The 24,764-nt window shown below is 40.9% G+C and overlaps 1 protein-coding gene and 1 pseudogene across 1 annotated transcript; both read right to left on the reverse strand.

Annotated features, from left to right (window-relative positions):
- Window positions 1-3,772: 3,772 nt before the first annotated feature.
- On the reverse strand, window positions 3,773-13,190 carry LOC121543095 (protein rapunzel-like). Its single transcript, XM_045226606.1, has 3 exons — window positions 13,069-13,190; window positions 6,025-6,114; window positions 3,773-5,505 (listed from the first exon to the last, which is right to left on the reverse strand). Exon 3 carries the CDS (start codon window positions 5,453-5,455, stop codon window positions 4,280-4,282), a length of 1,176 nt encoding a protein of 391 aa, XP_045082541.1. The 5' UTR covers window positions 5,456-5,505; window positions 6,025-6,114; window positions 13,069-13,190; the 3' UTR covers window positions 3,773-4,279.
- A 380-nt stretch (window positions 13,191-13,570) lies between these two features.
- LOC121543094 lies at window positions 13,571-19,405 on the reverse strand (annotated as a pseudogene).
- Window positions 19,406-24,764: the final 5,359 nt, after the last annotated feature.

Raw genomic sequence — 24,764 nt, forward strand, 5'->3', positions numbered from 1 at the left:
ACTTCTCACCTTAGATGCAGATTTAGGCAATCCTCCACTTTCCTCAAACATACTATACTGTGGTTACCAAAGGTAATCAGCAAACCAAATGAATCAAGATAATTTATTTTAACATAGTAATATCCATCTTTGTTTTTATTTGATACAGTAATTTGTGTGATAAAAGTAAGGCACATTGATAGATACTTAAATAAAATAATAATTCCATTTAGATCAGAGAAAACATCTTGAACATTTTATTGCCCTCATTATCTAAAGAAAACCACACAAACTTGCTACTCTGTATGAAGTGTTGATAGTGCCTTGTAGATCAATTATATTATAATTTGTGTTGTTTAAGGCTCATGTACTCATATGTTGACAAAGTAATATAAACATAGTTTAAAATTAAGCAATAAGGCCCAAGGGGGTGTGGTACATGGCCAATATACCACGGCTAAGGGCTGTTCTAAGCACGACACAACACGGAGTGCCTGGATACAGCTCTTAGCCATGGTATATTGGCCATATACAGTGGGGAGAACAAGTATTTGATACACTGCCGATTTTGCAGGTTTTCCTACTTACAAAGCATGTAGAGGTCTGTAATTTTTATCATAGGTACACTTCAACTGTGAGAGACGGAATCTAAAACAAAAATCCAGAAAATCACATTGTATGATTTTTAAATAATTAATTTGCATTTTATTGCATGACATAAGTATTTGATCACCTACCAACCAGTAAGAATTCCGGCTCTCAAAGACCTGTTAGTTTCTCTTTAAGAAGCCCTCCTGTTCTCCACTCATTACCTGTATTAACTGCACCTGTTTGAACTCGTTACCTGTATAAAAGACACCTGTCCACACACTCAATCAAACAGACTCCAACCTCTCCACAATGGCCAAGACCAGAGAGCTGTGTAAGGACATCAGGGATAAAATTGTAGACCTGCACAAGGCTGGGATGGGCTACAGGACAATAGGCAAGCAGCTTGGTGAGAAGGCAACAACTGTTGGCGCAATTATTAGAAAATGGAAGAAGTTCAAGATGACGGTCAATCACCCTCGGTCTGGGGCTCCATGCAAGATCTCACCTTGTGGGGCATCAATGATCATGAGGATGGTGAGGGATCAGCCCAGAACTACACGGCAGGACCTGGTCCATGACCTGAAGAAAGCTGGGACCACAGACTCAAAGAAAACCATTAGTAACACACTACGCCGTCATGGATTAAAATCCTGCAGCGCACGCAAGGTCCCCCTGCTCAAGCCAGCGCATGTCCAGGCCCGTCTGAAGTTTGCCAATGACCATCTGGATGATCCAGAGGAGGAATGGGAGAAGGTCATGTGGTCTGATGAGACAATCTTTGGTCTAAACTCCACTCGCCGTGTTTGGAGGAAGAAGAAGGATGAGTACAACCCCAAGAACACCATCCCAACCGTGAAGCATGGAGGTGGAAACATCATTCTTTGGGGATGCTTTTCTGAAAAGGGGACAGGACGACTGCACCGTATTGAGGGGCGGATGGATGGGGCCATGTATTGCGAGATCTTGGCCAACAACCTCCTTCCCTCAGTAAGAGCATTGAAGATGGGTTGTGGCTGGGTCTTCCAGCATGACAACGACCCGAAACACACAGCCAGGGCAACTAAGGAGTGGCTCCGTAAGAAGCATCTCAAGGTCCTGGAGTGGCCTAGCCAGTCTCCAGACCTGAACCGAATAGAAAATCTTTGGAGGGAGCTGAAAGTCCATATTGCCCAGCGACAGCCCCAAAACCTGAAGGATCTGGAGAAGGTCTGTATGGAGGAGTGGGCCAAAATCCCTGCTGCAGTGTGTGCAAACCTGGTCAAGACCTACAGGAAACGTATGATCTCTGTAATTGCAAACAAAGGTTTCTGTACCAAATATTAAGTTCTGCTTTTCTGATGTATCGAATACTTATGTCATGCAATAAAATGCAAATGAATTACTTAAATATCATACAACGTGATTTTCTGGATTTTTGTTTTAGATTCCGTCTCTCACAGTTGAAGTGTACCTATGATAAAAATGACAGACCTCTACATGCTTTGTAAGTAGGAAAACCTGCAAAATCAGCAGTGTATCAAATACTTGTTCTCCCCACTGTACCATCAACCCCCGAGGTGCCTTATTGCCAGTGGCGGAAAAAGTACCCAATTTTCATACTTGAATAAAAGTAAAGATACCTTAATAGAAAATGACTGAAAAGTGAAAGTCACCCAGTAAAATACTACTTGAGTAAAAGTCTAAAAGTATTTGGTTTTAAATATACTTAAGTATCAAAAGTAAATGTAATTGCAAAAATATACTTAAGTATCAAAAGTTAAAATAATTTCAAATTGCTTATATTAAGCAAACCAAACGACACAATTTTCTTTATATTTCTATTTTTTTTATGGATAACCTGGAGCACACTCCAACATCATTGTATGTACATTTTACAAATGAAGCATTTGTGTTTAGTGAGTCCGCCAGATCAGACAGTAGGGATGACCAGGGATGTTCTCTTGATAAGTGCGTGAACTGGACCATTTACTGGTCCTGTTAAGCATTCAAAATGTAACGAGTACTTTTGGGTGTCAGGATAAATGTATGGAGTAAAAAGTACATTATTTTCTTTAGGAATGTAGTGAAGTAAAAGTAAAAGTTGTCAAGTACAGATACCAAAAAAAACTACTTAAGTAGTACTTTAAAGTATTTTGTACTCAAGTACTTTCAACCACTGCTTATCTATTATAAACTGGTTACCAACGTAATTAGAGCAGTAAAAATACATGTTTTGTCATACCCCACCAATGTGAAGCACCCACTTCAGTTCATGTTTTGTAACAGAAAATATATAAAAGTAGTACAATTCCTCAGAAAATAAATGTGCAAAATAGAGTGAATGCACGGAAAGTGTAATGGGTTAAACATTATGATACTAAATGGCGCAGTGGTCTAAGGCACTGCATCGCAGTGCTAGCTGTGCCACTAGAGATCCTGGTTCGAATCCAGGCTCTGTCGTAGCCGGCCGCGACCGGGAGACCCATGGGGCGGCGCGCAATTGGCCCAGCGTCGTTCAGGGTAGGGGAGGGAATGGCCGGCTGGGATGTAGCTCAGTTGATAGAGCATGGCGTTTGCAACGCCAGGGTTGTGGGTTTGATTCCCGCAGGGGGTATTAAAATAATGTGTGCACTAACTGTAAGTCGCTCTGGATAAGAGCGTCTGCTAAATGACTAAAATGTAAATGTAAAATGTAAGCACTTCATAGGGTTGTGGGAGTTGTGGAACTATGGACTTTTATAGACTGAATCGAGATGATCTGTGATACCACCATTTCTGTTGCGCAACACAATAGGTAAGATGTGACGAGCATATCTATGCTAGGCATTCATGAGTAAACAAGCACATCTTCCTCCACCTTCACAGCAATAATATGTCTTAGCATGCCTGTGTAGTGGGTTGGTTGATCAAATCACATGGAATGAGAGCAGGTTCAGTGAAGCAGTGTGTGCCAAAATAACAGAGACAGGAATGACAAAACACAATCTCAGTTGAGTTGTCATATCACAGGAGGTTGGTTGACCCTTAATTGGGGAGGACAGGCTCATGGTAATGGCTGGAGTGGAATGAGTAGAATAGTGTCAAATACATCAAACACATAGTTTGATGCCATTCCATTTGCTCCGTTTCAGCCCTTATTATGAGCCTTTCTCCCCTCAGCAGCCTCCACTGTGTCATATGAATGTAAATTGCAGCAGCTGAAATTTGAGTCTGCAAGTGAAAGTTCACTCTAAGGTGCTTGTTTATATATAAAAAGACGGAAAACGCAATTCTAGTTATGCAAAATGTTGAGGGATTCTTACAGACAATACCAACATTAGGCTTTTATATTTACACACTTCATAAAATAATCTATGATTTGGTCAAAATAGAATATGTATCAAGACCCAAAGTTGAATTTCTATCTGAGGCATAGATCATGACAATCACAGTTATTATGTGTGGTTTATCTGAAAATGTACAGCATTTCTGCAGAAAATTAATTGTATTTACACTATTGTAGTAGGGGGGGATACATAAAAAAACAGGTAAAACAGTCTTTGGTAATTATCATGCTTTATAATAAGTATTAGCCTATGTTCCTCCTCATTAGTATATCTGGGGATCAGAACTCAACTGAGAAAGAGAGAAAGTACTTAGCAATGTCTGTCTTAGTGCAGAGACCAAATTGAACTGAATATAAACTTGGGAGCTATGGCTAATTATTAATTCCTTTTTAAGTGAGAAAACATCAATTGTAGTGAACGCAAACATAGAAGTTCTTGTGCTCCTCCCAGTAGTGTAGCTCTTCGGCAAAGCTCCAGGCATAGGCCAGGTCTTTGCAAGTCTTGACCGTGTGGACTGCACATGGACCTGGCAACTGCTTAAACAGGAGCTCAGCTGTACCCACTACGGTGAGTTTCTTCTGACCCTGGATCAGCTGCTGGATGTGGGCCTTGTTCAGAGGCTCGGGCGAGGCACTGTAGGACACCACGACATTCAGCTTCTCATTTGTTGCTGGCACCTGAAAGCGATTTTTCCCTGTGGGGCACTGGATGTCTTTTTTGTTGGAGAACAGGCCCGAAGGGGAGCTGAATATACGGACAGACCAGCACACCCAGTCATACTTTATTTTCAGCTTCTCCAAAATGGCATCAGCCAGCTGCTGGTTGCTCAGGTCAGAGTGGTCCCTAACCAACCTCCGGGAATCCAGTTCAGCCTGCTTGGGGAAGCTGGTGATGCAGTCCTCAATGACAGCATTCATTTTCACCTGTACCTCCTTCATCTTTTCGCCCCAGTCTTGAAGAAGCTTCTCTTCATCATCGCAATCCTTTAGAGCGGTGTAGCCCATCAGAGCGATGAGACCAATGCAAAAGAGTTTCTTCAACCTGGCACAGAAGTCCTCCATTGCGCGTCGACTTTTCTCCTCATAGTTAAGAGTGATCTCCAACACTGACTCTCCAGAGAAGTTGTCTCCCGTCACGGCACTGTAGAGGGTATGTAGGTTTTTGTCGCCACCTGTTTTGACAAAATGCTCCATGAAAAGCTTCTTCTTGACCTCACGAAACTTGGGTTTGGCATTGAGGATGTCCATGTACTTGCGGAACTGGTTGGAGATGTTCTCCTCCACAGAAAAGTAGGCAGCGTCTGCTCCGCTCTTCTTGATCTCCTCGTTAATCCGCTGCATCTCCTCTGAAACCACCTCCAGTCGTTCGCGAACTTTCTGGAACTGCTCCTTCATGAACACAGCTTCCTTGCTCTCGAAATTGTCCAGGGCCAATTTCACGATGGGAGCAGCAATGGCGAAAACAGGGAAGAGGTCACCTGCGATACTGGCCACCACCTCAGCTCCCTGTTCAAACACTTCCATTACAGTCTCTACCACGTTCTTCTTCTCTGCTATGATCTTCTGTAGCTGGCTGGCCATCTTTGCTGGTATTGTTATTATTCAGTGCACAACAAATACCAGTATAACATCTGAAAAAAGAGCACAAGGACATGGTCAAGAGGATGTCGGGAACTGTTTTATTTACATTAGACATGATAAAGTCTATGGTCTATAGAATGACTCTTGACAAAACGGACACTTAATAATAGCAGGGTTTACCAAAGTTAGTCCTGGGGCAGCACTACACAGCTGATTCAAAAAATCAAAGCTTGATGATGAATTGGTTATTTGAATCAGCGGTGTAGTGCTAAGGCAAAAACCAAAGCGTGCACCCAGGGGGGGCCCCAGGACCGAGTTTAGGAAACCCTGGTCTATAGAATGACTCTTGACTAAACTGACACTTGATAAAAACGGAAACCTTTCTACTGACACTTAACTAAAGTATTATTGAAGATCCGTTAATTTTTTTTATAGACAACCAATCATCCCCAAGTTCAATCCCTTAGTTAAAATGGAGGAAAAGTTCAACAGCAATACCAAAGTCTTAAAAGTTAGGCCCATATAGTTGATTACCTCCCTCCCTATAGTATAATAGTTTCTGAACTTACGTAGAGCTGTTCCGGTATTTTTGGACTGTGGCCTGCTTCCTTGCTCAGACTCTCAACAAGAGTGAATCCCTGCTGGCCTCACAGTGAGAACTGATAAAGAAAGTGAGAGGGAAGAGTGTAAATTTCAGTAACCAAGCAAAGCCTGCTGGGATTACAGCTGGACACACCCAGTGAGCAATGAGGCAACAATGCAAAGACAATTCACCAGTCAGGGAAGACACGTAGGGGTAGATACTCTATGGAGTTTCAAATGTGTATTTCAAGGCAGTGTTTTAATGGTTTTATGTTATAGAAATGTTTTAAGTATTTACAATTTATTGACTGCATTATACACTCAATTCAAGTGTGTTGTATATCACATCAACAAAGTGCCAAATTAGGAAAAAACAACCAACCAATGAAGATCTGAAATACAGTATGAAGTATGCACAGCAAGCAGGAAGCCAACTAATAACTTCAAACACTATGATGTACTAGAGTAGACTGTGACTGAAGGGGTGGTGCTAAGTGCATTGTAACAGTGTCCATTTGAGGAAACCACATACAGTATCTACCATTGGATTAACATAATACAAACAGGAATTAAGACACATTTCAGCCTGTAGGCCATTTTAGATTTAATACTATCATTATATGTTACAGAGGAAGTTGCAGAACATTTATTATACAGTATTTTATTTATTTATTATAAAGTGTAACGTATACACCTCTGCTGCAATAAATCATGGCAAATTGTGTTGACTAATCATCAAGCTCATTGAAATAATTAAAAGCACCAATTTGACAACTGGCATGAAATTACTTCCAGGTCAACGTACAATGTTATGAGCTCACAGCTAATTAATAAAAACCTAATCCATTCTCCTTTGGGCCTTCAACTACCACCACCATCCCCACCACGGCTGCTCACTCAGCCAGTCCAGTAAATGCCATGGAGAGTGTGGGAGTGATAAACTGTCTGTAGGAGATTAAGCTTGCTGAGAAGGAGTGCATTTTCCACAGAAACGCCAGTAACCATAGCAACAAGACAATGGAAACTATTCTGTCAGCGTCTCAGTCTGCCCTTCTCTGCTGCTGAGCTCTGTCCCAAGGGAGTTTACACTGCAAAAGATCAGGGAAGATGTCACCCTCATTTCTCAACCTGATCTATCACCTACATCTACAGCTGTCAAGGGAGGCACAGTCTTTATGGCCATATGAGAACAGCGACTACTGAGAGAGAATTGTCTAGGAAAACCCAAGAACTCTAGAACAATCTGAATACAGCCATCATATAAAATATTTTAACTTTGGATTCAATCATCATCAATGATTCAGAGCTGCCAACTCTCACGCATTGGCCGTGAGACACACGTATTTGACCCTCTTCTCACGCCCCACCTCATATCTAACGCATTGAAAAGTACTGATTTTATATTTCTAATAATTAGTTAGTGCGTTAACATTTCAACTGTGCTCCAAATCGTTTTGAAATCGGAGCATCTGCGCCACTGAGGTATAATAAGAACTGGAGAATGCGTCCAAGATGTCTGACCGTTGTTTAAGGTAATCTACTCAAGTTCGCATAAATCGATTCACGGACCGTTTACATCCGGGTTGCACCCGGTTTATACGGACCAACATCACATGCACACAGGGAGCAGTGACGACGTCATACAAACCCATGGCAGACACTGGATGAATATTGTGGGGTTCTATTTTCTCATAACTGGATGGGATGACTAACTTACAAAGAATGCATTAATGATTAAAGCATAAAAGGTTTATACTGTACTGATATGAATTGTTTCACATAACAGGTTGTGATTCATGTGAGGAACGTTAGGGGCTAGGATGAGATAAAACTTGTATTTCTTATAGATAAGACTTGTATTTCTCACAGAGACTACACTGCTTCTTTGTGATCTGTGAACCGTCCAAGGACATGGGTACTGCAAAAAGTGATGAATCTACAGGTTGTTATGATAAAAACTTATGCCTGGCAACAGGGATGCGCCAAGAGTCTGGGACCAGCCGGTGCGCCAACGGATTGGCTGAGTAAGTCTAAACCACGCTCAGTCTCTACTCTGATTGGCCAGCAGGGAGCGGGAACTATCTCTGTCAGAGTATTTTAAGGAGAACTCATAACAATGGATTAGTTCTCTGAGTGCCCTGCGTGGTATTTCAGTGGACCCGTATATACGAACCTTCATACTTATCATACATACATTTTGCATATAATACATTTAGCTTGGATTGAAGATCTCTTGATTCTTATTCCATTACCAGATTTGAATTACGCAATTTCTAACAATATAAAATGTAAATATCTTCTGCAAAAAATGAAAAATTCAAACAACAATCGGCCTCCGCAACAATTATTTGAATAATTCAATGGACACTGAAGTGTCTTATTAGGAATTTTCAAATCTGACTTCTCTATGTGGCAGTTGTATGGAAATTGTCTTTCTGGGCCGGGCGTCAGCTAAACAGCAGTACCGAAGCAAAACTGTAGGAGCAGTAGAAACGTGCTTCTAGACCTGAACCCTGGCCCCTTGATCTGCGCCTGCAATTTAACATCACAAGCGGAACCTCTATCATTGAGGGGGTTTGATTAATCTCGCCCAAGCAGGCATGTTGGTTGAAAGTTGATTGCATTTGATTTGGAACCGGCTGCCTCCCGGGCGTGAGCCAGGTGCCCCGTTTTAAAGCCCACGGTTAAGTCCGCTCAAAACAAAAGTGACATAATTAAGCATGTGTAGTAATTAGTATGATTCTGTGTTTTTTCCCATGTAAAAGTGATTGCTTTTGATAAAAAAAACGCTTTATCTGCCTTCCCAATGAAATAAAGTTAGAATTTTCGAACAGTTATTTTATGGAAAAGAGATATGTATGTTTCTGGACGATGCACCATGCTGCCTTTTTATTTTTGTACTTTTTACCCCAATTCGTAGTTACAGTCTTGTCCCATCGCTGCAAGTCCCCTACGGACTTGGGAGAGGCGAAGGTTGAGAGCCATGCCCCCTCCGAAACACGACCCTGCCAAGCCGCACTGCTCATTGACACACTGCTCGCCTAACCCGGAAACCAGCCGCACCAATGTGTCGGAGGAAACACCATCCAGCTGGCGACCGAAGTCAGCTTGCAGGCGCCCAGCCTGCCACAAGGAGTCGCTCCCGGCCAGTCAAACCCTCCCCTAACCCGGACAACGCTGGCCACGTGTCCGCCGCCTCATGGGTCTCCCGTTCATGGCCGGCTGTGACAGCTTGGGATCGAACCCGGGTCTGTAGTGACTCCTCAAGCACTGCGATGCAGTGCCTTTGACCGCTGCGCCACTCGGGAGGCCCCCCCACACCATGCTGCCTTGTCGACAAAATGACAGAGCGGCACAGATTACTGTTCGATTTGAGAATGGCGCTCCTCCCTCCCCGCTTTCGCCCGATGACGTGACGGGCCTTTGCACGGTGCCCCGTAGCTCAGCATAATCAAATCCGCCCATTGTCTTGCCACAGCACTGTGAACCGCAACACATTGAAGCATATGATTGGTCTAGTTATGTAAGGGATCAAGGGGATTGGATGCTCGTTTTAATGAAGCGCCCCTCAAGATTAGAGCGGTTGAACTGTAAAAAGAGCAGCACAGTAGCGCTGTTTTATGTACAATGTTGTCAACAAAATGAGGTTGCTGTTATTCCCGTTCCTATAGAGAGAAATAGTAATGGTGTCTTTTTGTAGGCACTAACTCCACCATGGTTAGTTGGACAAAGCCTATGGGAAAGATGAATGGCATTTTTGTAAGATTTTTGGATAAATGCAGAAAATAAGGTCTGTGGTAAACAAAGGCTTAGGAGATCTTTTACGTTTTGTTCTATGAGATAATGTTCATCAGGTAACTTCACTTTTTATTTTATTTTTATTAATTCATAAAGGTCATGTTAACTGACTGCTATTATCTCATAGAACAAAACGTATAAGATCTCATAAGCCTGTGTTAACCTCAGACCTTATTTTGGGCGTTTATTCCAAAACTCTATTCTTTCCCCATTCATTTCTTCCCATAGGGATGGCTGAATGAACCAGACGTAACTAATTTCAGGGTTTTAGGACTACAAGCTTCTGGGTTTTAGGACTACAAGCTAGTGAGCTCTATTGCAGAATGCAGCCTTTTGACAGCACATACTAAAGTCGATTTAATCCACACTTGCATTAGTCCCCTTGTTTTAGCAGGGAGGTTTGGTAGGGTGACCTGATTTATAACTATATATATTTTTTGTCAAACAGATTGTGAACTCAAAAGTGTAAGTTTGATTCTAGAGGGGGGACAATAAATATACAAATTATTTGGTTAGGGAGGGTGTAGGGGCAGATTTATGTAATCTTGTCTTCACAAGATTTTATCTATTTACTTTATTTAGTCTGATCAATGGAACAATTCCCATTCTTAACAATGGGTTAAATATAGGGTAATTAGTGTGCTTGTCAGCAAGAACACTGTTATTCCCCACCCTTATTTTATTATTCCACTTCTTCCAATTTTGCCAGTGTAATCACATATTTCAAATCTGATATGTCTATTTGTGCCTTTGAAAATTAATTATATGAGACTATGTATTTTTGCAGCCATTCATGTACAGTTTTGAATAAGTCACACAAATAAGCATTGTATATTAAATGCTCCAGGCCTCAAATATAATTGTTCTCATATTAGTACTGTGCACATGCATATTTTGTCTATGTAGAGTCAGATGATGGCAAGGATATTCAACTAGTAGGCATGAACCACCTGAATTTTTCTTGAAGGTTGGTTGATTAAGAAATTAATTGTTATAACAAGAACATTTTCAAACACCCAGCACTTGGGAAACATAGATCAGGAGTGGCCAACCCTCCTGGAGTGCAAGGAGGATTTTCTTCCAGCCCTATTTTAAAGAGATAGTTCACCCATATGACAAAATACAAATTGTTTGTGTCCTTAACTTGAAAGCAGTCTATGGACAAGTAGACTGCAATCTATGATTTGGCTACCCACTGCCATCAACCATTAATATAAGTATTTATTGTGCTGAGCCTTTGTGTAGTGGTAACACTCCCCAGCACGTGTCACATACAACTTTCCACCTGAGAACAGGGATCAATCCCTGCTTCCAACCTTCCCACGGTTTCTCCCATGTGACTGTCTCCCCATCTAATTTCATTACGGTCTAAATAAAGTGTCAAACTACCCCAAAAATCTAAAAGTTACAAAGTCGTTGAATTTTGAGTGTTCATTTATTGTTCAAAGCATCCTGAATACACCTGACCTGTGGTTTTCATTTTTTACAATGCTCCACTCATAGGCCTAAGCCATTTCAAAATACGTAGAATTGCAGGAAATGAGCTTTAAAACAGTACAATTTTCATGGGGGAGGACCCCCAGACACCAGGTATAGGGGTTGTGCCAGGGGGCAATGAAATTCGCATAGAAAATCTCATTCCAAGCTTTCTTCAAAAGTTGCCAGCCCTGTCAATGTAATTGATTAGAATTTATAATACAGCATACTAAATATAAGCGGATTAACTGATACTATTATATCAGCAGCTATCATACAAAAAATGGTGCAAATAGCTTTGAAAAAATACACAGCTCTCATTGATACAACATCTGCATTAGAAGCCAATTCAATGATGGAAGTGAAATGGCATGCATTAGGATAGAAGAACATCCATCTCATTTGATTTAGCCATATCCACTGCCATGCAAAAAAAATAGACATTTCAGCTCTCCACTAAAACCCTAACTCCTTGGGGTTGTCTCATGGTCTGAGTGTATGTGAAGTACCTCTACAGCACTAAAGCAGACAAATTATCCAGGGTAAAGTGATGGTGATTGTACATTTTCAGATGTGCAAGAATTAGGCTTAGACACTAGCCAACACACAGGTTGAATCAAAGTTGTTTCCACGTCATTTCAATGAAATTATGTTGAACCAACGTGGAATAGACGTTGAATTTACGTCTGTGCCCAGTGGGTACAGACTCAAAAGTGCTATATCTGTAGTTCTACAAAGGACGCATATCTCAGGCCCAACAATTCACCAAATAACAAGCAGACCAGCCAACCTTAAAATGTACATTAACTGATGTCCACTGAAGTGCAGTTAGGCCTACTGAAGTAATAATGTCAACATCATAACTGATCCATTTGTATATCAATATCGGGCCATCAAGATAGACATTTGATAGTGTCTTCTTTTCATGATTTGAGTCCTAAATTAAATAAAAAGCATGTCAAGCTGCAAGAATAAATGGCAACATTTGAGTGGCCCAAACAATCAGTAAACTACAGTATCTATGTCGATTGAGGACTAGTTGAGAGTGGTGGCCAAATCATCCTGTGAAGCTTTCCCACATAAACACTGACCGGCCATGACTGACTGCATTTAACAAATGGACATAGCTCTTTGCAAGCCGAGAAGTGCAATCATATTACAGTTGTTGTTGTTAAAAGCGGTTCATGTGGCCTCTTAATGGGAAATGTATCGATTAGCTCGTCCAACAAGGGTTCTAATTGCTTTATTTCAGTATCTTGTTTAACGCCCTATAGTCAGCATACCTCGTGGATTAATATGATAAGACCTTGTAACAATATGTCAATTTATTAAATTCAGCACTTTTGCCACTGCAGTGATACTTGGATCATGACAATATATAATTATGGCCACGAGAAACACTTCCTGGAAAAGGCCTGCACATTATGTCACCTATTGTAGTCTACCAACGCCCATCTACTGTATTGACAGAAGTTTACATTGTGCACTTAGTTACATTGTGTGTTCTGCGCAATTTACAGTAAAACATTGGCAACTATTTAAATGCGCACGACATTATAAAGTAATGTATTCAATGATGTCGTAGGATCTCAAAAAGTAATGACCAAGTTTACCAGACGACTCGTTAAAGAACTGCGCAACTAATGAAAACAGCTGCGATAATATCCCAAGAACTGGATAAAATCCCAAGAACTGTATAAGCCCATTGAAGAAACATGTAAATGGTCATATGCAATTATGTTTGTCTAAAAACTCACCTTTTCATTCGCTTTAGTTTGAGGAAGAAAAGCAAATTATTCTTCCGATCTGTTTTTCTCTTCCTATTGGTCATATGGTTCTCATATTACAGTTAAAGTGACACACCCATCGAAAGAGAGCTAAACTTGGGTGGTGGTTAGACAAGTTCTTGAACAAATGATAGCATATTTTCCCGGTCAACATGGAAACGACTAAATTACACTCCTTTGACAAATAACTGACAAAAGTATTTTACCAAGACTATTATAACATTTGCTGATGAATAATTGTATTTAGATTGCGTGAGCTGGTGATTGTTTAGGGAGTCATGTAAATTAACTGTCACATATTATCAGTATCAATGTTTATAACTACATGTCCCACTGCTTAAACGTTTTAACATACAGTACCCTCTAAAATTATGTTATCATGACAATTATACACATTTCCTCAGCTGCAGATAGAACTATAATATACAAGTCCTAATTTACTATTGCATAATGATGACCAGTGATAACAATGTCCTTTATATTGTGGTTTATTATGAATAAAGAAGACCATAAACATGAGAAATTATAGCTGTATGAAGTTTATAAAATTGTAAATATAGACAGAGATGTAATGTTGTAAGGTTCTTGTAACAGACTATAGATTTGGACAGTGTGGTGCATCTATCAACTGCATTTTCAAAAGGAGCTTGAGTAAGTCCTCAGTACATTGATGAGGATAAATAGTTTTTAGCAGTAAGCTTACATAACACATATTATTACGCTGGCTGGTGTGCTAATTTACAGTATGGAATACTGGAATGCAGGTAAAATAAGGTATCTTACTTTTCTATTTGGTAGGAGGAAGTACTAAGTTATCATACATTGTCACTGTTGTTGAGTAGATACCCAAAGCCTGACAGAAAATGTCTCATATATGTCCATTTATACACATATAAAAATTATAATAGTTTAAACCAGGGGTGTCAAACTAATTTTGCCCAGGGGGCCGCATTCGGTCTTCAACGAGGTCGAGGGGCCGTACTGTAAATTGGATATATTTCTTTGCCGTGAAATTTTGCAAAAGACAATCCACTATACATCGTTTTTCCCCCACAAAAATCTGGCCCTCGTGGGACGTGTGTTTGACACCCCTGGTTTTAATTATCACAAACTACACAAAAATCTACAAGGCCGATAAACAAATAAACATTTTGCAGACTGTAACAAGAGATTACATTTCCCACAATCAATAGCTAAAGCATCAGCTAGGTTTGAGATATCAATAAAAACACATCTAAACTCAGATATAAACATTAATGAATTATATTTGTAGTTTTCCCCATTATAACTACTCTATTTTCCATTGCAGTGTGTAACAAAAGGCTACTCAGGATGAATGCATAGGTACGCTTTTTTGTGTTTTCCGTAGTAGTAACACTCCTCTTGGAAGTTGTTGGTCTCCACCACTTCCTTATAGTGGCTGACAGCATGCACCAAGCAGTTGGGGAGACTTCTGCTGAGGGCCTGAGCCACATCTATCATGTTCCCTTTCAGTTTCTGCCCCTCAATCTCTTGCTGGATCTGACCCTTGTTGATAGGCTTAGGCTGAACACTGAAAGAGATCACCACTTTGATGTTGTTCTTGGTCAACACATCAAAGTAATTAGCTCCTCCTCTACTTCCATGGTACTTCTTTCCAGCTAGCCAGTTGAAAAGAAAATGCGCTCCTTGTCATTGAAGACCCTGATAGACCAGCTCACCCAGTCATATTTCTTAATAAGGGTGTCTAATAGGGATTTGGTGAAGTCAAGGTCAACACTTCCAGGTTTCTCCTGAAGCTGGTGTTCCATGTCCAGTTTGGCTTGATCAGCAAAGTTTTCAGTGCAATCGTCCACCGCTGCTTTCATGCGGTTCTCAACATCTTCCATACGCTCCTGCCACTTCTTCACCATCTCATCCCCCACAACCCCTTCCTTGAGGCTGGCGTAACCCATGACAGCAATGATGCCCACCACAAAGAGCTTCTTAAGCCTGGCACAGAAATCTTCTACCGCCCTTCTACTCCTTTGTTCTGTGGAAACCACTGTCTCCAGCATGGGGTCACCTGAGGTATTGTCCCCAGTAACAGCATTATAGAGGGCGTCCAGGTTCAAGTCTGTGTCCGTGTTCTCATAATGGCTGAGGAACTTCTCCATCTTCTTCTCTTTGAACTTGGGCTTGGCGTTGACAAAGTCCTGGAACTTTTCGTACTGGCTGAGCATTTGTGCCTCACGGTCAAAGTTCTGCTTATTCAAGGAGGTCTTCTGCAGCTCCAGGGCGATTTGGTCGATCTCAGCCTGGATGCCTTCCAGTTTCTGGTTGACCATGCTGAACTGCTCAGTCAGGTAGCGGGCGTCCTGCCCTTCCGGGTTGCTGAGGATCTCAGCGGAGGCTACGAACACGGCCTCCAGGACGGGATGGAGCTGGCCCACAGTGGCTGCCAGGACTGCGGAGGCCTGTCCCATGATCTCCACTCCCTTCTCGATCTTGCCCCTGTTCTGCACGAGCCATTCTGCCACACTGGTCATTTTGAGGGCTCTATCACAAACTAACAATGTCCAACTTGGTCTTCAAAGAATCTTCGACTATGTTGATGTCTGAAAGAGAAAGAGGAAAAAATATATAAAACTCTTGTAAAGGTGAAATAATGTTAAGACAGCAACGTCATACTTTGTGTATTTTTTTTATTTCTAAGGATTAGCTAGCTATTTGTTTGAAGAAGTTTCTGTTGGAGATGACTTGATCATTACATTTACATCATTTAGCAGACGCTCTTATCCAGAGCGACTTACAGTTAGTGAGTGCATACATTATATATATATATATATTTTGGCCCCCATGGGAATCGAACTCACAACCCTGGCGTTGCAAACGCCATGCTCTACCAACTGAGCTACATTCCTGCCAGCCATTCCCTCCCCTACCCTGGGCCAATTGTGCGCTGCCCCATGGGTCTCCCGGTCACGACAGAGCCTGGATTCAAACCAGGATCTCTAGTGGCACAGCTAACACTGCGATGCAGTGCCTTAGACCACTGTGCCACTCGGGAGGCTACGTCATCATCATCGTATCCAGTGGTGTAAAGTACTTAAGTAAAAATACTTGAAAGTACTACTTAAGTCGTTTTTGGGGGGTATCAAATCAAATCAAATTGTATTTGTCACATGCGCCAAATACAACAGGTGTAGACCTTACAGTGAAATGCTTACTTACAAGCCTTTAACCAACAATGCAGTTTTAAGAAAGAATACCAAAAGAAATCACACAAAGAAATACAATATAAAATAACAGTAGCGAGGCTATATACACCGCGGGGCACCGGTTAGTCGAGGTAATTGAGGTAATATGTACATGTAGGTAGAGTTATTAAAGTGACTATGCATAGGGGGGCAATACAGATAGTCTGCGTAGCCATTTGATTAGATGTTCAGGAGTCTTATGGCTTGGGGGTAGAAGCTGTTTAGAAGCCTCATGGACCTAGACTTGGCGCTCCGGTACTGCTTGCCGTGCGGTAACAGAGAGAACAGTCTATGACTAGGGTGGCTGGAGTCTTTGACAATTTTTAGGGCCTTCCTCTGACACCGCCTGGCATAGAGGTCCTGGATGGCAGGAAGCTTGGCCCCAGTGATGTACTGGGGCCGTATGCATTACCCTCTGTAGTGCCTTGCGGTCGGAGGCCGAGCAGTTGCCATACCAGGCAGCGATGCAACCATTCAGGATGCTCTCGATGGTGCAGCTGTAGAACTTTTTGAGGATCTGAGGACCCATGCCAAATCTTTTCAGACTCGTTAGGGGGAATAGGTTTTGTCGTGCCCTCTTCATGACTGTTTTGGTGTGCTTGGATCATGTTAGTTTGTTAGTGATGTGGACACCAAGGAACTTGAAGCTCTCAACCTGCTCCACTACAGCCCCGTCGATAAGAATGGGGACGTGCTCGGTCCTCTTCTTTTTCCTGTAGTCCACAATCATCTCCTTTGTCTTGATCACGTTGAGGGAGAGGTGTTGTCCTGCCAACACGGCCAGGTCTCTGACCTCCCTATAGGCTGTCTGGTCGTTGTCGGTGATCAGGCCCCGTCATCGGCAAACTTATCTGTACTTTACTTTACTATTTATATTTTTGACTACTTTTACTTTACTAGATTCCTGAAGAAAATAATGAACTTTTTACTCCATACATTTTCCCCGACACCCAAAAGTATTAGTTAAATTTGGAATGCTTAACAGGACAGGAAAATTGTCAAATTCACGCCCTTATCAAGAGAACATCCCTGGTCATCCCTACTGCCTCTGATCTGGTGGACTCACTAAACACACATGCTTCATTTGTAAATGATGTCTGAGTGTTGTAGTGTGCACCTGGCTATCTGTACATTTAAAAAACAAAACAAGAAAATGGTGCCATTTGGCTTGCTTAATATAAGGAATTTTAAATCATTGATACTTAAGTATATTTAAAACCAAACATTTTTAGACTTTTACTCAAGTAGTATTTTACTGGGTGACTTTCACTTTTACTTGAGTCATTTTCTATTAAGGTATCTTTACTTTTACTCAAGTATGACAATTGGGTACTTTTTCCACCACTGATCGTATCTAACACAGAAAACACGAACAGTATCTAACACAGATTACATCAGACATTTGGAGTCAAATAGAACAAACTACTCTCAGCAATGAAACAAATGGAGAACTTGTTGGGACATGCAAGAGTCTAGTTTCATGCCACACCCAGAGTCTCATGTTTATGACAGGTTTATGACAGGACTCGATCACAGCTTCAGTGGCACTGACTCACTTCAAACCATGCATTAGAATAAATATACTGAATGTTTATGTTGATTCAGAGCAAACATCAAAAGCAGTGTGTGTACTCTCGCTTTATGACGGGTAGAGTTGCGCAACACTGCAGTGCTGGCTTTTTGGAGTTGAATTGACAAGCCTAACAATAGCCAAGACCCAAAGCAAAGACAGATGTCCACAACCTGGGAAAAAGGGGATTTACTTTGTGAACATATGATTTTCAATGTAAAATACACAAGAGAGATGAGCTCACACATTTCTCATTCCCCTGAGACAATATCCACTACAGAAAAAAGGCACACCCAGATCTAAGGGAAAAAAAACACCATTGCACTTGTTCTGTAATTAAAAACACACTCTTCTCCCACACATTAAAATGTCAGTTAATTGAAATGCAATTGGGTCATTGAATTCACAGCAACTCCATGTACAATGTAGCATCAGTCATTTTAATTTGAATGAAAAACACAAAATAGAGATTAATATCTACACCTATAGACCATGGGCTTACCAGTAATGGCTGCATGGCAAGATGAATGGTGTCATTTTACATGCTTTCCCAAGGACTACCACTGTACTAATTAGGTTAGTCCTATTAAATAAGCTAACATCATCAGTTATTGCTATCCCATTTTTAAGTTACACAATGTCAAAACAATTGTGTTAAGAGTACATTAAATAATTGGAATTTTGAAGTATTTTGTAGAATTCACTTGTGACTCATCACAACATTGAACTGAAGGCATTCTAATAAAAAAGAATAGTGAAGGAAAATACTTACTGAGAAATTGTCCTGGTTTAGGATATGTCAACTCTTCACTTGTAAAACAAAAATAGTTGACTGTGAGAATGGTAATCCAAGGGTACAATTAAGAGGAAGAAAAAGGCGAGCCCCAAACTATATTTGTAACCAACAGGATATATTTTGACTGCTTTTCAATATCACTCAACTTCTCTCAAATCCTTTGAACATAGGAGTGCTGAATAAAATCTTATTGCTACCCATTATTTTCCATTCCACTTTGGCAAGAAACCAGCCTATAGAGCTCTTATGAAGACCACATCCTTGAGTCATGAGACACCAACAAGACCACATCCGTTAACAATGTTATCCCAACATCTCAAATTGCACTTGAATTTCACCTGTTTGTCTTGTCAGTGCACAAATAAAGTGGATATTTCAAAACCAGTTCCTCATTTTTTCATATACAGTAGGTCTCAGAGGTACCCTATACTTCTCAAACCAGATCAGTTTGTCAAATAATAGAACATCTGGGTAAACAAAACTGCCCAGAGAGATAAAGAAGAGAGATAAAGAAAAGAGGAAGAAACTCACCTCTAATAGTCCAATAAAATATACAGGGGGGTGCAGTCCAGTTATCCAACAGTCCAGCTGTGCCTCTGAACACCAGCCTCCTAGTGTTGGGATGTATATGTAGTCTCTCTCTCTCTCCTCTCTCTCTCCTTGTCTCTCTCTCGTCACTCCCCCTTTGGAACTCCTCCATCCCCTCTCTGCATTCCAACGGGAACCCACTCCGAGGGATGAGGGGCAGGCACTGAGACAGATAACATCCTGTAAACACTGCCTATGCAAGGACACTACACTACCATTCACACAGGGTCTGAAGGATTGTGTGTGTGTGTGTGTGTCCAATTGTGCAAGTGTGCAAGAGAGCAGAAATAGGGAAAGCCAAGTAGCCCTTTGCCACAAACAAAAACCTGCTTGTTGTGTCTCCACTGAGGTTGCTATGGCCTCTTGCTATGGCCTCTATGCTTCTTGCCTCTTTTTAAATGAGGCCACTGAGTTCTGTAAAATAAGCAAGATTTTTTTTACAGATAAGCAATTGCAGTTCCCTAAACAGAGGCAGTTTTTGTGTATTATCAAAATAGCACACGTAAGGAACATCAGAGCTAAAATGTGTGACGTTTTGAACTCTTTTAACCTTGTAAATGTATTATCATTGAAGGCAAGCTATTGGACATTTGGATTGAGGCGTAGTAATGGAGTTGAAATACACCCTGGAGCTGCAGTGCTCTCAGAGTCACTCCGTCACAGTGCTGAGCAGAGCAGTGAAAGGACCTCTGTGTATCTTTATCCACACCATGGGAGACAGCTTACCCACTGTCTTTGTGCTTCAGCTCTGACCGTGACACACACTGCCTGATATGACCAATCAGTCCAGTTAAACACTGAAGAGAAGAAAGAGGAGGAGATAGAGGAAGAGGAGATAGAGGAAGAGGAGGAAGGTGGTATCCGTAGTGAAGTCAGGACGGTCAGTCATATTGTGGAGGAGTTGACGAGCCCGCCTGGTACCCCCCAGTGTTTTTTGGGTCTCCCTGTATCGTCCCGCTGTCAGATGTCACACTATGCTAACTCATTACCATCGGAAAGGGGAGGATATGTTTCGCAGGGACTCAACGGTATGTGGCGTGATGGGTGGTATTGACTGACGCTGGGAAAAACACTGACCAGAAGGCGTCAGTGTGATGAAGCAAAGCGTACTTCCTGAATCCTACTTCCCAAATATTACGTAATTTGAGATGTCCCCTATCCTGTCAAAAAATTACAGTTCACTATCCAGTGTGTGAAAATCCTTAGTCATTCATCCATTACCCATTTACCAGCAGGTTTTGTGGTTCATTTTTGAAGAAAATAGAACTGAAAACTACAGATTGGAAACTTCAGAAAGATTCCATCTCACGTAAAATGTTATGAATGGAAAATAAGGCCTCATTTTAAAAAACATGGCCTTTGTAGGGGATTTAAGCACACAAGGTAGAACAATGGTAAAGTCATTAAGATAATGACATCCAGGTGAACAAGGTGTGCCAGACAGATCAGTGTATTTTTAGCTGATGTTTTGTCTGGTTTTACTCAGCTAATAGCCATATCAACTTAACATTCCTGTTCAACAACTTTAATGCTAATAAACGGGTGGAATAAGCATTGTTTCTCTCATTACTTTATGTGCATAGTGAATCTGCAGACATTATGGCACACTTCAAACTTTGTCTTATCTTTGATGATCCTTGTACGCCGGTTTAGTCGATATAACTAAAAGCTGAACAGAATCTCATGATTGACGGTGAGGCACAGAGGCACATGTCCAAATGCTTTAGCTGCTATCCCTAATAATTCCAGACTTTATTAGGATGTACAGTATATTTCCTCAAATGAAAGGTTATCAAAAACGGTTGTGTCTTATCATGTTGAATGGCTGTTGAAATAGAAGATTACCTCAATGCTATTGACCACAATTTCTGACCTTGGCCTCTAGCTATAGTGTTTCCTCCTTGCCACAAGATGTCACTTGAGTTCACTGGAAAGCCCCCCAGTGTCTCATCCAAGACATAATGCAACACTTTGCCAGGGGGGGGGGTAAAATTGATGCAGGGCTGTGTTTGGGGAATAAGTAGACATATTTTGCATAATGGGGATAGACATAATGTCTTTGGTCTATAATTTGTTACTGTTAAGAGAGGATCAAGCACCCGTCATTTCCGGATTTAAGCAACTCCCATGGGAAAACAAATGTGGGTTGGAATGACAGTTTACTAGAAAAAGGGTTGAGCAACAGAAACAAAATTGCTTCTCAGGCATAGTGGGTGCTATGAGACGTGAGATACAGCTGGAGGCTCCAAGGTTGGGTCACAGCCAGATACTGTAGGTGCATCAACATCATATGCGTGTATCATCAACATATGTGAGTGCTAAACTGTGATATCACAATATAATATCACTTCATGGCATGGTATAGTGAGAGCTGCTTAGTTATTAGGTCACTTATGTCATGTACAGGTGTGGTATCTTAATTTGATCACTCTGTTGTCGCTGAGAATATCCTGCGCCGCATTCAAATGAGCCTCGTGATTTACATAAATTCACTGAAAACGAGCAGTTTCTTTCTCTCTCGCTCGATCAAACGCTAAAGCACCAGTCAGAATAAATGTCCTACTACTGTAGATCCTACGACTGCAACAGTCAAATGTACAAACATTTAAAAGGAAATGCAGCCATACACATTAACAACCATCGTTTTATATAGCTTAATAAGACAAGATTGATATTGGTCTCCACTACATACAAGTGTATCTGAAATGCAGCCGTAGGCCACACCTAAACTATAGCCTACTGTAGCATATCAAAACCAATTTCCCTTTAGAAATCATCACTTTTCTTTGAATACTGAAATCCTCCTGCTGCAGGATTATTTTATTCCTGAGACGGAACTGTTCAAATTAAGATCCTACACCCCAGTGTGCACAAACTGGTTGACTCAACGTTGTTTCAACGTAATTTGTCAAGGTATTGTGACATGGAAATTTCAACCACATGATTATAATAATAAGCCATTTAGCAGACACTTTTATCCAAAGCGACTTACAGTCATGCGTGCATACATTTTTGTGTATGGGTGGTCCTGGGGATCGAACCCACCACCCTGGCGTTACAAGCGCCGTGCTCTACCAGCTGAGCTACAGATGACCGTTATGTCATCATGGTAACCAATTTCCAACATAGACAAATATGTTGAATTTGTACCTTTGAAACAATGTCAGATCTTCAACGTTACTGTATATCCATTATCAGAAAAAAAACAATAGGCTGGGCAGCACCTCCTACTGGAGAATTGATCTACGTACAGCTATTCATTTGGTCTCCCATCCAAGACTATAACTAAGCCCTGCTTATATTTGTCGCTGACTACTACCAATGTGCTATCGTGAGAATGATTATTGAGAGATCTCTTAATAACTAAATACATTCCCAGTTGCTATCAAAGTCATTCCGAAGGGTAGGTTTAACAGAGCAAATTAAATGTAACCATACTTTCTAAGACATATATCATCAATATTTAGGCATATATTGCATTTGCTAAGTCATCAACAGCTATTGTTTCAATTCAACCCAGGGTTCAACAAAAAATAGACAATAGGCTACATACACTGAGTATACCAAACATTAAGAACACCTTCCTAATATTGAGAGGTGTATGGACTTGATTAGCATGTACAGTATATTTCTTCAAATGAAAGGTTATCAGAAACGGTTGTGTCTTATCATGTTGAATGGCTGTTGAAATAGAAGATTACCTCAAGGCTATTGACCACACTTGATCTTTCTGACCTTGGCCTCTAGCTATAGTGTTTCCTCTTTGCCAAAAGATGTCACTTTAGTTCACTGGAAAGCCCCCCAGTGTCTCATCCAAGACATAATGCAACACTTTGCCAGAGGGGGGGTCAAATTGATGCAGGGCTGTGTTTGTGCAATAAATAGACACCTTTTTGCATAATACAAGATGTCCTTGGTCTATAATATGTTTGTCCTGAATATGGTTGGGTGAGGGCAAACTGGAAGAGCATTTCATGCCATGATGAGAGGTGTGTGGATTTCACACTACCCCCTAATTGACACAATAGTCTGGTTTGTGGATTATTGTTGCCACTGACTTCCCTGTTATTTCATTTGCAGACAATTTAGAAAGATTATACAGTAATTTACTATGACTAAGCAGCCTATAGTAACAAAAAACTGGCCTTTGACAAACACATGAAAATAAAGTTATAGGTAATAACTGTTTGCTGTTTACATAAAAAGAAACCATCATTTATTCCACATGACTGCAGTGTATTGTAGAGTTACTTGGAATGAGGGATTGTTATGCAAACAAAAAGTTGTTACTTTTAAGAGAGGATTTAGCACCCGTCATCCCGGATTTGAGCAACTCCCATGGGAAAACAAATGTGGGTTGGAATGACAGTCCACTAGAAAAAGGGTTGAGCAACAGAAATGAAAGTGCTTTTCAGGCATAGTGGGTGCTATGAGACGTGAGATACAGCCGGAGGCTCCAAGGTTGGGTCACAGCCAGATACTGTAGGTGCATCAACATATGCCTGTGTCATCAACATACAGTGCCTTCAGAAAGTATTCACACCTCTTGACGTTGTCCACATTTTGTTGTGTTACAGCCTGAATTTAAAATTGATTACATTTAGATTTTTTTGTCACTGGCCTACACACAATACCCCATAATGTCAAAGTGAAATTATGTTTTTAGAATTTTTTACAAATTAATAAACAATGAAAAGCTGAAATGTCTTGAGCCAATAAATATTCAACCCCTCTGTTATGGCAAGCCTGGATAAGTTCAGGAGTAAAAATGTGCTTAACAAGTCACTTAATAATTTGCATGGACTCACTCTGTGTGCTATTGTGTTTAACATGATTTTTGAAAACTACCTCATCTCTGTACCCCACAGATACAATTATCTGTAAGGTCCCTCAGTCAAGCAGTGAATTTCAAACACAGATTCAACCATAAAGACCAGGGAGGGTTTCCAATGCCTTGCAAAGAAGGGCACCTATTGGTAGATGGTAAAAAAAAGCAGCATTGAATATCCGTTTGAGTATGGTGAAGTTATTAATTACACTCTGGATAGTGTATCAATACACCCAGTCACTACAAAGATACAGGCGTCCTTCCTAACTCAGTTGCCGGAGAGGAAGGAAACCGCTCAGGGATTTCACCATGACGCCAATGGTGACTTTAAGTTACAGAGTTTAATGGCTGTGTTTGGAGAAAACTGAGGATGGGTCAACAACATTGAAGTTACTCCACAATACTAACCTAACTGACAGAGTGAAAAGAAGAAAGCCTGTACAGAATAAAATATATTCCTTTTGGCAACAAGGCACTAAAGTAATACAGCAAAAATGTGCCAAAGCAATTAACTTTTTGTCCTGAATACAAATCCAATACAACACATCACTGAGTACCACTCTCCATATTTTCAATCATACTGGTGGCTGCATCATGTTATGGGTATGCTTGTAATCGTTAATGACTGGGGAGGATAAAAAATGAAACGGAATGATGCTAAGCACA

Source organism: Coregonus clupeaformis, chromosome 17 (assembly GCF_020615455.1).
Source record: "Coregonus clupeaformis isolate EN_2021a chromosome 17, ASM2061545v1, whole genome shotgun sequence".
Taxonomy (NCBI): Eukaryota; Metazoa; Chordata; class Actinopteri; order Salmoniformes; family Salmonidae; genus Coregonus; species Coregonus clupeaformis.